Below are 13,641 nucleotides of genomic sequence, written 5' to 3'. Positions count from 1 at the left end.
AAAGGATTTTGGTGAATGCTGTGTATGTAAAATGAAGACTGACGTTAAAATACGGTCTGATTTCCTGACTTATCCGAGTTTAAAGATGAGATATATTGTTATTTAATTTCTCCACGTGAATGTTGTTCTTGCTAGAGCTAAAAATAAAAATTTCATAGTTTATTCTGAAGGCAAACCACGCAAATTTCGGTATCACCCAGTCACTTACTCTCGCCAGCTTGAAATGCCGTAGAGCTGAACTTCCGATCAGCTGAGGTTCAGCTGACGCTTCTCTGTCACCCCCCTGCTCGATTTATTTACAACCTGCCAGCGGGCACATTACACACATCGATTACTACACTACAGACACAAACGTGTTCATTTTACCCTACAACCCAGATCAAACACAGCTAATAATATAAAGTGACTGCTAGAACGGAAACTTGTTACTGTCACACCCCAAGCGACCGAAATATAGAAATTTAATGGTCAGTATTATATTATTCTCCTTGAAAGACCTAGTTCACAGGGTTAGTCATAATAATTGGCAATCAATAACAGTTTATAGTCAAAAACGGAGAAAGAAAATCGACATAATACAGAATACAAACTATAAATTTTATAAAAATGTATAATTATATTGTTCCTTTGACGCAAAATCTTATAGGTTTATGTGTATAGATACTATAGATTTGAGATACATTCGTGACATTTATTTAAATTTGAAGTATTCTAAACGCCCCTTCGTCGTGCTATTGCGAAACGCTTGTGTGGATGAATCTCAATAAAGTTTTAGCGTTTTGAAACATCATGGCGACTTACACGGCTGCTGCCGCTGTCAGTCGCTCACTGAAGTTTTTCCTCAAAGACTCTCCTTTGATTTCACGTCAGATTTGTTGTTTGTCGAGCAGTTTCTCTGGAAAAGGTAGGCGACTCTGCGCCAACGTGCAGAGTCTAACCCGTCCGGGAAATGTTTCAGACTGTATTTCCTCTATCTAAATTCCGTGTGCTACAACTACACATTTATTGCTACGACATGTTTTAATACAGCTTTACTGGAATCATATTATAACATCTAGATTATACTATATCGAGGCATATTTTATGTTTGCATGTAACACTGACGTGTTCTGGTGTAATGCTTCAAGGTTACAGTAGTTGGAGGGCATGCTGTTCATCTGCATCGTCCTGCTCGTCGGATCCTCCAGCAGCAGACACGTGTGGCTCCAGTGAAACTCTTGTGCACTTTGATAGCCTCGTTCAGGGTGGCTTCCTGAGGAGGGATGCCCAACAGAGACGGGTTCTCCAGCAGCTGGCCCAGCTGCAGCACACCCTCAAGAGCTACAGTAACAGTATCTACTTGAATCAAGACATTCTAAACTCAAAAGATGACAGCAGCCAACATCACAGTGGCACCAGAGCAGGCGAAAACAAAGGCAGTGAGCTCACTGAAAAGGTAATGACATGATTGTTCATGTATCATCACAGAGAAGTTGTGCTGACCATGGTTGGAGTGAATAAGGCAGGTTTGGCTTTTCAGAGAAGCTACAACTTGCCCGTTTTTATCCCCAATATATACCACAGCTAGTCAGTTACTGCAAAAATCAGGACTTTTTTTCTTCACTCTATGTATACTTACTAATATAATACACTCTTCTATTAGGTATACCCCCCTTCCCCTTCAGAAGTGCATTATGGGCTAGATTAAACAAGGTGTTGGTAACATTTCTCAGAGATTTTCTTCCATATTAACATGATTGTATCACACAGTTGCTTTAAATCCATGATGCAAATCTCCTCTTCCACCACATCACAAAGGTTTTCTTTGAGTACAGCAAAATCACTGCCATGTTCAACAAACCAGTGTGAGAGAATTTGAGGTATGTGACATGGTGCGTTATCTTATTAGAAGCAGTGGTTACACTGTGGTCATAAAAGAGACATGGACATGGTGAACAATAATGCTCAGGTGTTCAAACAATGCTCATTTGGTACTAAAAGGCTGAAGATAATATCCCGCACACCTTTACCACCAGCTGGAACTGTTGATACAAGTCAGGATGGAGCCATGCTTTCATGTTGTTTACACGAAATTCTGAACCTACCATTGAAATGTTGCAATAAGAATTAAGACTCATCAGACCAGGAAACATTTTTCTAATCTTCTATTGTCCAGTCTTGGTCAACACATGCGAATTATAGCTTCCGTTTTCTGTTCTGAGCAAACAGGAATGGCACTTGATGTGGTCTTAGCTGCTTCAAGGTTGGACACGTTGTGTGTCTAGAGACGCTCTTCTACATACCTTGGTTGTAACACATGGTTAAGTGTATGACACTGGTAAATGTCATCTTCTTCTTTCTTCATTTGATTGAGAGATACGTTTTTTTTGTAGTTTTGCTTCTGTACACCTCAACCAAAGAGAGCTTGCGTAGTTTTGAAAACAAATATTTAGGTAAAATAAGATGAACTTGAATGAAAATAATGAGACAATGAGAAAAGTATTTTGGCATTGACATAAATGGTTCTCTGTAGAACTGAGTCACTTGTGATGACATAAATGCTAATAGAAGTAGGAGGATTAATCGCGAAGTGTGATGGGCTATACTCTCTGTTCAGATTCAGGCAAATGCTGCAAAACTTGATCGGTCAGCGCTTCACAGTGCAAACAGATAATGACCCAAAAGCATCCTGCAAAAGCAGTCCAAGTTTCTCCAGGCAAGGAAATGCAATACTCTTCAATGACCAAGTCACTCATCTGATCTCAACCAGCTTTTTTCAGTTACTGCAGACAAAACTGAATGTAGACAGACTCGAGGTCGCTGCAGTAAAGGCCCTAGCAGATCATCTCAGGGAGGAAACGCAGCATTTGGTGATGTTCATGGGTTTTAGACTTCAGGCATTGATGCAAAAGATTTTCATCACGTTATTTTGTCTAATTAATCTTGAACCTCTAAAAAGGGTACTATGTATAAAAAAATAGTTGTAATTAACTTTGCATTAACTGTTTTTGGAATTTAAAGCTAAAAATCTGCACTTCAATCACATTTCGATTGTTTGATTTGAAATACACACACACACACACACACACACACACACACACACACACACACACACACACACACACACAGTGGCGGTGTAAAAACAATTCTGTCTTTCAGTCACAAAATATTTTATCTCAGTTACCTTGTATTTATCAACTGGTTAAACTACGGGCATATCATACTGGCATAAAGGCCTGGATGACCTCTAATTCCCTACCTCTGAATTCAGACAAAAAAAGGTCACAGTACTCAGACCTAAAAAATCTTAGAAAAACAGTGTCTCACTAGAAATTCATTTTAGATATTTCACTTTTACATGGCATTACCTTGGAAAATATCTAGCACTGCTTTCTTTCTTCTGCACAATGTCCTCAAAATTAGAAACATCCTGTCTCAGAGCAACACAGATTCCTCACTTGTAGGCTGGACTACTATAATTCATTAATATCAGGTTGTTCTAAAAGTTTCCCAAAAAGCCTTCAGTTGATCCAAAGTGCTCCAGTGAGAGTACAAACAAGAGCGAGAAAGAGAGAGCATATTTCTCCTATACTGGCTTCTCTTCACTAGCTGCCTGTTAAAGCCTGAATTAAATTTAAAATCCTTCTCTCTGCTGATGGTTGCCCCTCCATAAACCTGGTTTTGCTAGAGATTTCTTCCTGTTAAAAGGGAGTTTTCCTTCTCACTATCACTGTTCTTGTTTATAAAGGGTCATGTGACTGTTGAGATTTTTCTTTGTTTTAAACATTGTAGGGTTTTTACATTACAGTGTAAAATGCCCTGAAGCAACTGTTGTTGTCAATTGGTGCTATATAAATAAATCAAATTTATTGTAATTGAATGTAAAAAGTTAAAAAAAAATGCATTGTTCATTTAACTGTAATAATATATTTTATTGTACTCATGAAATATGATATTTGTTTTTATCAAAAGGTGCATCATCAAACCCTTGATTAATTTTAAACAACCTCATGTCGACATTTTTGAGCACCAGAGTTAAACGTAAGAACAACAGACTTCACTAGAGGTCTAATCACTGTGGCCTAAAGCAACTAGCGACTCAGTGTTTCACTGTATTTTAAACAAGTTTCATTTTCTGCGAAGAGACGGATGAGCCATGCGGACAAACATTTAAAACACTCTAAACTCGAGGTTCACTTTGAAGTTTTTTCCAGCGCTTTCAACCACATCTCACACAGTCTTCATCATCAGGGAAGGTAGTTTGTTACACTATTAAAATATACCTGCTCAGTAGCTGTTATAAAAAAATTTAAAAAAAAAAAGCTTGTCAGTCTGTTGCCTCCATTCACCAATGAAGACCATGCAATACTGTTGAAAGCCTCGGGGAAAAAAGCTAATGAGACAGTCTTGAAGGGTATTTATACTCCTTTTCAGGGTCAAGACCAGTGTTATTTCTTCAAAATATTCCTACATAATAAATAAAAATTACAAAAACTGAAAGCATCGGATTTGCATCGTTTGGATTAGGATGCATTACGCTGGACATTATTTGGGGAACAGTTTAGGATTCATAAGGCAGCATAGATATGTCTGGATCCGGATTGTCGTTGGATTAAAAAGCACCACTGATATCTAACATATGGACGGACTTCACAGAGTCGACTTCCCTGTTCTCCTGTTGTATCATCGATGGTGGCCGTGGGGCTCAGGTCAAAGGGAGGGTAGGGGTCTGGGAAGTTTATTGTGCATGTGAGTTTTGGAACGGCATAATGCAGGGGGGCTGTTGTTGTTTTTAGGTCAGGGGAGCTGACTGTCTACTATTTGGTGGTGGGAGTTTTTTTGTTGGTTGGCTGGCACAGACACACAGAGTTAGGCACAGATTTTGGAAGGCAGCAGGGAGGACCTCCCGCTGGGCCCGTCCCGGCACCCCTCTCACTCTCTCACCGTCCCCGGGCAGTAATGAGGGGATCCCCATTGTCTCAGCCATTCTTGTCCTTTTTGCTTTTGATTTGGGACTCTGACAAATACTTTGGTGGTAGGCTATCAACACCACCACCACCAACCACCCTCACACCCACCCCTCTCCTTTTGCACCTTACTTCTTGCTCTGTCTGTCACACACACACACACACACACACACACACACACACACACACACACACACACACACACACACACACACACACACACACACACACACTGACTGGAGTACTTATGCAATTATTCCAGTTTGAATCAGGTCATACCACTGTCCTTTTGGTGTCTGTTCTCTCTGTGAAAGTGCCGCCATTGTCCTCACTAACTGATCAAGTCTGTGAGGAGAGTACACTTGACTTAATATTGACCCAATGTGGCGTGGTTTTGCGGATGGTTGGCTGACAATGGGCCATTGTTCAGTGGGATCCACCCTCTTCAAGACAGACCTGCATCATGGAGTCCTCCTGCACATGGTAGGCCTCCAGCAGGACAGTTGTGTGAGTTAAACTTGACTCGGGCTCTGACGATCTTAGCCGACCATGCCTCTGCAAGTCATTTTTGGCAGTGGTCAAAAGAAGTTCTTCCTAAAGCCAAAATGACCATGTCCTGCATGTGAACTTTCCACTCATGTGCCAGTCTATATCCTGCAGCATGAGGTGAGACGAGGCCACAGAGCTCAGTTAGACAGAGTGGCTGAGGGACGGTCTTGTCCTTCGCCACTCTGCTGTAGCAGAATGGTTTCCAGCCACTGACAATTACCCCGCCATGCTACAGGGCAGCTTGGGAAGTCAGGGAGAAGTCACACACTGTTATGCCAGAGCAAACAGGAAAGGCTCTTCCAGTACTTCACATCCAGCCCAGGACAGGCAGTGGATGGAGGGGTGGGTAAAAAGTAGAGAGGGGTGGAGCGGGAATAGACAGAGAGAGAGAGAGAGAGAGAGAGAGAGAGGGTGGATAGCAAGCTTGTTTTTTAATTTGGATTTCAAACTGCCATTGTCCACATTTTACCAGAGTCAAGTGCCCCTTGTGCATGGACACTGAGTTCGGTGGACACCGAGTACCATCCTCTAACTAAATTAAATTTAAAGAGACCAGTACTTTTTTTGTTTAGTGAATGATTAATTCCAAAGCTATTTGGTGTTGCCCGGTTACAGAGATGGACGATCCTGAACAACAGAGGTTTTTTTAAAGGCGATAAAAAGATCCATAATTTGGCCACCCATAGATATTCTTCACATTGTTATTACAGATGATTAAGCTGACGGCACATTCGTTCACATGGCTTGGGTCCTTTTTGGCTTTACTCGATATTCTCAGCTTCCACACAGAAGATTTTTATTTTTTTTTTGAAGCAAGGATCTTTTGATAATAGGAGGCAGGCAGCACAATGACTTCCAGCAGCACCTCAATGCAACAGTACCGTATCACAATTAGCAGCGCTAAACAGGCTGCACAGACAAGTCCACTCCATCTCGTATGGAGCCTCATCCAGTCCTCTCCGTTTTGTCTGACAAATCCCTCCATTGTTCCTCTGATGATGCTTTTCTTTCGTGGGAACCCTGGCTTGTCTTGTTGATTAGATCCCCTTTGTCTTCCTCCCCTGCAGTGGGCTAGTCTGGAGATTGTGAAACCTCACACTGTAGTGGTGGCTTAATGCCTTAGCATACTTTGTTTATTAGATGATGTTTCAGACATTTATTGGAATCAATATGAAGAAGTTTATTTAAGTCATTAGCTATAGAGTGGAAATAATCACTGTGAATAAATTTCAGCGATTATGTTGGTTGAGATTCATGTAAAAAAGCAAAAAAACGCACTACAATCATCTTAATTTTAATATTTTGTCCCAAAGGAGAAACCCATTCCACCACCACCAGCACCACCACCCAAAGGCTTCTATATATATGGAGATGTTGGTGAGCTTGGATACAGAAAAAGCTCCTATCATTATACAAACTAACATCTCTATGGTTATCATAATAACTTTGGTTTGGTTTTCCCACCTTTTCAGGCACAGGGAAGACCATGCTTATGGATCTGTTTTACTCCCATGTGAAGAACAGTCGCAAAAAGCGAGTCCACTTCAACGGCTTCATGTTGGACATCCACAAAAGTTAGTAGCATCCTCCCATTCCTCGGCTCTAACAGCCCAATGTTTCCTTGCATGACTTTGTAGAAGTTTTCCGACTCCCCGTGCACCGGAGATCCTATATTTATCCCTCTATTTGTCCTGAAGCCGTCCTGCTAATTGTCTACCATTATGCACACAGGTGAAATTACTGCTTTATTCAGCACTGTCAGTGGGTTTGGGTTGCCGTCGCAGGTGTGCTTTAAGATGTGCCTGACGTTTGTGTGCTGCTTTAAAGGGATCCATCGGAGGAAACAAAGCCTGCCAAAACGGAGGTTAGGGAAAATGTTCACCTATGACCCCATATCACCGGTTGCCATGGAGATCAGCAGTGAGACCTGCCTCTTGTGTTTTGACGAGTTTCAGGTGAGCAACCATGTCACAGGCACTGTTGTAAAGCGGAACATTACACAATGAGAATTTTAAATACTGTTACGTGTTTTGATATTTGTAACTATTGCACTTATATACTGACTAAAGCTGCTCCCTTATTCGCGAACGAGCACCACAGCGGATGGCTCAGTATGTCTGATGTGGATATATTTTTGTCCTGGATGCCTCGCCAGTGATTTGTGCCTCCTCCTGGTGTCGAACTAGGGGTTTTCACACATTAATTGAAAGCCATGTGCTTTATATATTCACTGATAAATATAGTGCTAGTTAAATTTTCTATATTTTTGCCATGCTATTGTTTACATGTGCTATTAATATAAAACGGGGATACGTGTCTGTCAAGTCAGGCTGGATGTTTCATAAATAATATCTGCGTGCTTTTTCCTAGTTTTAAAAGAGGTCACAAAGAGAAAAGAAATAACTGGGAGTTTATGAAGTTTTCAAGTTTTATTCCCTAATATTTCACATTGTTTAGAGTGAATCTGACTAGTTGGCTTTTACCAAAGTGTTGCTTTATTGTACAACAACCCAACTCAATGCTGGGGTCAGCAGAAACTCACAAATCAGACATCTTAAAATCTTTAAAGAATAAAACAAAGCGATAAACTGCTGTTTATTTCCTGCAGTTGGCAGCAATTGGCAGCAATTGCTTCAAGGTTGACCTCTATTTCTGTCAAGATAAGGAACTAGAAAAAACTTGTTCAACGTTGCATTCTCTGTATTTTAAGTTCAGAGTTCTCCTGTGAACAACTGCGTGCTTCTAATCCAAATAAAAAACAGGACTGGGGACACCTAGTGGCCTCTTTTAAATATAGCACAATTGCAAAATGACTTCCAGTTGTATTTTCTCTCTTTAGTGTGTTTAGTTATAGTTTACTAGGACAGATAAAGGTACATTGTTTAATCTCACAATAGTTTGCTCTCAAACCATTACAGCCACACTGTACACAACTAAAGGACCCCCTTGAGTCATTAGTGATGCACAAAGTTCTCACCATTAGAGGTGAGAACCACTACTGAGGCTGTCTACTCTCTGTGAGATTGTTAGTCATTCACTGTAGTGAAGAAAAACACGTGTTTCTGCATTCATCAATAGCCAGCCAAACACATCTGTTAGCAGCACAATGTTGCTCCTTTTACTGATATCATTACAGTTAATGCCAGCAGGTCAGAGGTCACAGAAGGTGCAGTTGCTCCCTCTAATCACTCTCCGTGCATCTGCGTGGATCAAGAGCCGCTCCTTTCATCTGGCCGTCTTTCACATTTTAAACCGCGGCGCTGTTTGTGCATTCTCATTGATTTGTTTTGTTTGCTGTCGCCAGCTTTGCTGTTTTCGCTTGTCGACTGTTGCTACCGGTGAATGGCGGGGGAAACAAGTAGACATGTGCGCGTTGTTTGTGATGCATAAATAAGAGGTTGCGAGGTTGGGAGAGTTGGGGGTGTGGGGGGTGCGAGGGGCTATACCAATCAGCATCCTCCACCACTCAGCCATGCAAATGAAGCTCTGGGTATCAGTCGCACTCTCCTGCTTCCTTAAGTGAGTGGAGCTAGAAAGCGACTGGCGGCGGCGGGTCAGATGGATCTTATCCTCTTAAATGCTAATGACATTTTTCCATTCTCTTCATTAGCGCCATGCCATTATCAGTAATTTGTAGCCCCCCCCCCCCCCCCCCCCCCCCCCCCCCAGCTCTCCTCCCCTCCTTCCTTTTGCGACCCCTACCCGGCTCCTCTAATGAATACTCGCCATTGAGAGGTCCAAGATGGAAAGATGGGTAGAGAGTGAGAAAGAACATGAAAGAGTGAGAAGAAAACGCTCGAGCATCATTGTCTCAGGGCCTCAGTCACTGTGTAGCCTCTGTGAAATTGCTCATAGGTTGTGTACATAAAGAGGTGTAACATCAAAAGAGGTTTAATTTGGCACCCGTGTGCCTCGCTGTAAACTGACAGCCGCTTGAGTAATTGGATGCTCATTTAAATATCGGCAATGGCTGACAGAGATTGCACCATTATTTTTTTGTGCTCCACAAGTGCTACATCAGTCCCCCTCCACCTTTCTCATCCTGTGGGTACCCATTCTCTTTCCCTCTTCCCCTAGTCATTCAGCAATCAATATTGCCCCTCATACTATGCCCGTGTGGAGGGCACATGAATAAACAAATCCATGTTGTATAAAAGGTCATTTTTAAATGATTCTTTTGAAATGAAAATAAAATCCTGTGGTCGCAGGAAATGGGGGCCCCTTCAGAGAGACACTGAGCCTTGGCTTTCTGTTGATTCTCATTACACGCACACACAGTCACACACACACGCTAATTTGATGCCCTTAGCCACCTCTCCTTAGCAAAATCAAGGCTTTAACACAAATGTTAATCAAGTATTGGCAAGGGCAGTGGGGCTAATATGCAAAAAGCAGAAGACTCTCCAGAGTCTGAAAGGAAGCATATGCTGTGGGTATGGCCATCAGAAGTGCCTGTTATATACAGGAAAGTAGGTAAGAGGGAATAAGAGGAGAGGGCGGGACAGATGCATGACTGCAAAGTCTTTCTTTTATTCAAGACATTTTCTTTTAGGGTTTTTAAACAAGAAAAGTACTTTAAGGGTCAAGAATTTGGCATTACAGTGAGGCGGTTTTCTCACAATGGATTTCTGTTTGTGCATTTTTACATCTTCTTGGGAGGAAACATTGTCATTTAACAGGATATAAATTACTGTTGACATGAGACCGACAACTTTAAGTTACCAGAGAGGTTGGAAATCCTTTGTGCCCAACTTTCATCGGTCGAGCATCACGTTAAATAAATGTCGCTTTGACAACCGCCAATCACAGGGTAACATTTCTCCCTTTATAGGTGTTCAAAAGAACAACATAGGTTCGAGAGAGAGAGACGCAGACGAGAGAATAAGAACAAAAGTGAGAGCACTGGATTAGTAATAGAAAGGTCAGAGCTCTTCATTTAACAGCTAGCGACTCATAAACGTCCTTGCTTCAGTGTTGTCATCGACCTTTGTTCATTGTGGACTCAACAGCAGACAGTTGAATTGGATTTATGTATTGTCACACCGTATAGCCTTGTGTCTAGTACATACAACACACATGCACTTTAATATGCCTTTATGTGGACATGCTTTGATAGAAGCTTTGTCTGCCGTCATGACCCCAGTCCTGCCTCGCATTGCTTTGTTTTTATTATTCTTTCATTCCTCTTGTTTTTCGGCTTCGTTGATTAGCTCAGGTCTTTTTCTTCGCCTCAGCTACTCCACTCAACGGAAGGCCAGTTCTTGACCATTTGCAGTAAATTTAAGTGCCTGAGTGTGTGTTTGCATCCATGTGTATACACGTAAGTTTGGGTGGCAATGACCACACAAAAAGGACTGAATGAGCACACCTGAATGACACTGATCAACATGGAGTGATGATGGCATGTTGTGACCTCAAACACACTCGTGCACACACACAGGTGTGGCAAGAAAGGAATAATATGAGATGCTCCTCGACTTCTCTGGCTCTCTTCAATCAGGTGGCGGACATTGCCGACGCCATGATCCTGAAGCAGCTGTTTGAGACGCTGTTTAAAACTGGAGTGGTGGTGGTGGCTACCTCCAACAGACCCCCTGATGGTATGACCAGCAAACATTTTATGCACGTTTTAGCTATTCCTTATTAATTATATTGTTGTAGTCTGTAGCAATAATAATATATCTTGTGCATGTCTTCCCATTCTACTTCTTTTCTTAAAATTTTATTTAAAGCAATGAGTTAAAAACCAAGAGAGTCAGCTGTAATTTTAGCGTCTCAGCAGAAAACACTGTCAACACCAAGATAGATGGTTGCGACTACAAATTGTCAGTAATATAGATATTGAAGTGGGAGATAATAATGAAATCTCAAAATAGAAGAAATTTGATGTCTTTCATTGCAGCTTCCAAACATGTAGTTTCAAGCTTTGTCATCTTCATGAGTCTGAAAACTGTTAATTTGGGGAAATTTAGCTCCATTTATAATCTGACAGTGCCAGTGAAAAGCTAATATACACTCAACTGATATTTCATTAGGTAAACCACTCTAGCACTGGGTTGGACACCCTTTTCCTTTCAGGGCTGTTTTAATTCTTTGTGGCACAGATTCACCACGTTAACATGATTGCATCATGCAGTTGATGCAGATTTATCAGCTGCACATCTGTGATGCAACTCTATTGGTGCTCTATTGGACTGAGATCTGATGACTGTGGAGGCCATTTGAATACAATAACCTTAATTTATTGTCCAAGAAAACAGTTTGAGATGATCTGCGGTTTGTGATATGGCGCATTAACCTGCTGGAATCAGCCATGAGAAGATGATACACTGCGTTCATAAAGAGATGGACGTGATCAGCAACAAGATTCAGACAGGCTGTAGCAGTAAAGTTATGCTGAGCTGATACAAAGCTAATATCCCCCACACCATTACATCACCAGCAGCAGCCTAAACTATTGATAAAGCACCGGATGGAGCCATTTCATCTTGTTTACTATTGAAATGTTGCGGCAGAAATTGAGACTCAGACCAATTTTGGTGAGTCTGTGCAAATTCAAGCTTCAGTTTCCTGTATACCCTACCTACTTCAAGGTTTGATATGATGTACATTCAGAGATTCCCTTCTGCATACCTTGGTTGTAACAACAGGTTTTGCTATTAGTTCTGCTCTTCTCTGATCTCCGACATTAACAAGACATTTTGAACTGCAGAAATGGTGCTCACTCTGTTTCACTCTGTGCAGGCAAACCATCAGAAAATCAGCAGTTCCTGAAATATTCACCATACGAAACTCAAAATCACTTTCCTTCCCCTTTCTGATGCATCTAATGTTTGAACTTCAGCAGGTCGATTAGACTCTATATGCCTCTATACGCCTGAGTTTCTTCCCTGTGATTGAATAATTAACAAATCTGCATTAACAAAAGGTTGAATAGGTGTACCTAAAGTTGCCAGTGAGGGTACTTACAACCATAGATTACTTTATTTTGACCACAATTGTCTTCAAAATACTTTTCTCCTGCAAGAATTGAACCAGCTGCGTCCTGTTTACGGCAATTGACCAAAAAAACACCTCACCTCTCCCGCCTAGACATGACGCCATCTTTTAACAGGCTTTGATGTTGCATTTACTGCCCGCAGAGCAAGGATGGAGAAGGAATTAGCAAGTGATCAACGTGGAGATAAATGCATGATGTGCTATCTAAGGTCTTCATCGTCTTTGGGTACATGTAATGTCGATGTCTCAAAGCCTTGAGTGGGTACGGAGTGAATGGCAACAAGGTGGCTCTCATAGACAAAGATGCGCGTCTCTGATATTTACTAGCTATTAAGAACAAAGCCCCAAACCAGGGAAACTTGATAGAGAGGCTACTTGGTATTAATTACATGGTTAATGGAACTCTAAAAGCCATAGGAGACAACTAGACATGAAAGGCATGCATTTTCTGTGTTCATTGATGTGGAGATGCTAGTATCAAAAAGCCCTAGACATGCTTGGAGGGGGAATTCAGAGATAGGTTTGTGCTAGAACGTTCAGTGTTTTGTTGTTTGATGGGGGTTTAATGCAGCTGAAGAGGGATGGAGGGATAAATGGTGTCTTTTTTTTTTTTTTAGATTGGGGGGCATTATAGTTGATAGCATGCAGTTTACATTAGCCCATTTAATTCCACTGATCGCAAATGTTTTTAATTATTAGGCTCTATTGAATTATGTATTAATCCAGTTCCAGTAAAGTGTGCAGTGGCACATGTCTCCTCACTCATTAGCAGTGCTGCTCTGGCCTTGTAAATGGTAAATGGCCTGTATTTTTATAGCGCTTTACTAGTTCCTAAGGACCCCAAAGCGCTTTACACATCCAGTCATCCACCCATTCACACACCGGTGATGGCAAGCTACATTGTAGCCACAGCCGCCCTGGGGCGCACTGACAGAGGCGAGGCTGCCGAACCCTCTGACCACCACCAGTAGGCAACGGGTGAAGTGTCTTGCCCAAGGACACAACGACTGAGACTGTCCAAGGTGGGGCTCGAACCGGCAACCTTCCAATTACAAGGCGAACTCCCAACTCTTGAGCCACGATCGCCTTGTCACCTGCCGACGCACTACTTTGTTTCCTGTTCTGTGTTGACTGGGCTGACACTGTT

At 41.8% G+C, this 13,641-nt stretch overlaps 1 protein-coding gene across 2 annotated transcripts in view; it reads left to right on the top strand.

Annotated features, from left to right (window-relative positions):
• The first annotated feature begins 60 nt into the window (after nt 1-60).
• The window catches only part of afg1lb (AFG1 like ATPase b), a 30,958-nt gene continuing 17,377 nt past the window's right edge, over nt 61-13,641 (top strand). Inside the window, exons 1-6 of one of the 2 annotated variants that reach the window (XM_085431974.1) lie at nt 61-904; nt 1,128-1,435; nt 6,809-6,872; nt 6,968-7,069; nt 7,323-7,450; nt 10,996-11,095. In XM_085431974.1, coding sequence (XP_085288100.1) covers nt 790-904; nt 1,128-1,435; nt 6,809-6,872; nt 6,968-7,069; nt 7,323-7,450; nt 10,996-11,095 — 817 coding nt within the window. In that variant the 5' untranslated portion in view covers nt 61-789. The remainder of the gene's footprint in view (nt 905-1,127; nt 1,436-6,808; nt 6,873-6,967; nt 7,070-7,322; nt 7,451-10,995; nt 11,096-13,641) is intronic. The other variant, XM_085431975.1, reaches the window with a different exon arrangement.

Source organism: Copadichromis virginalis, linkage group LG15 (genome assembly GCF_057382275.1).
Source record: "Copadichromis virginalis isolate Kocher_CV1m ecotype Utaka linkage group LG15, C_Virginalis_male_GT1.1, whole genome shotgun sequence".
NCBI lineage: Eukaryota > Metazoa > Chordata > Actinopteri > Cichliformes > Cichlidae > Copadichromis > Copadichromis virginalis.
The sequence above is the reverse complement of the archived record's forward strand: the minus strand, read 5'-3'. Positions and strand labels throughout refer to the sequence as shown.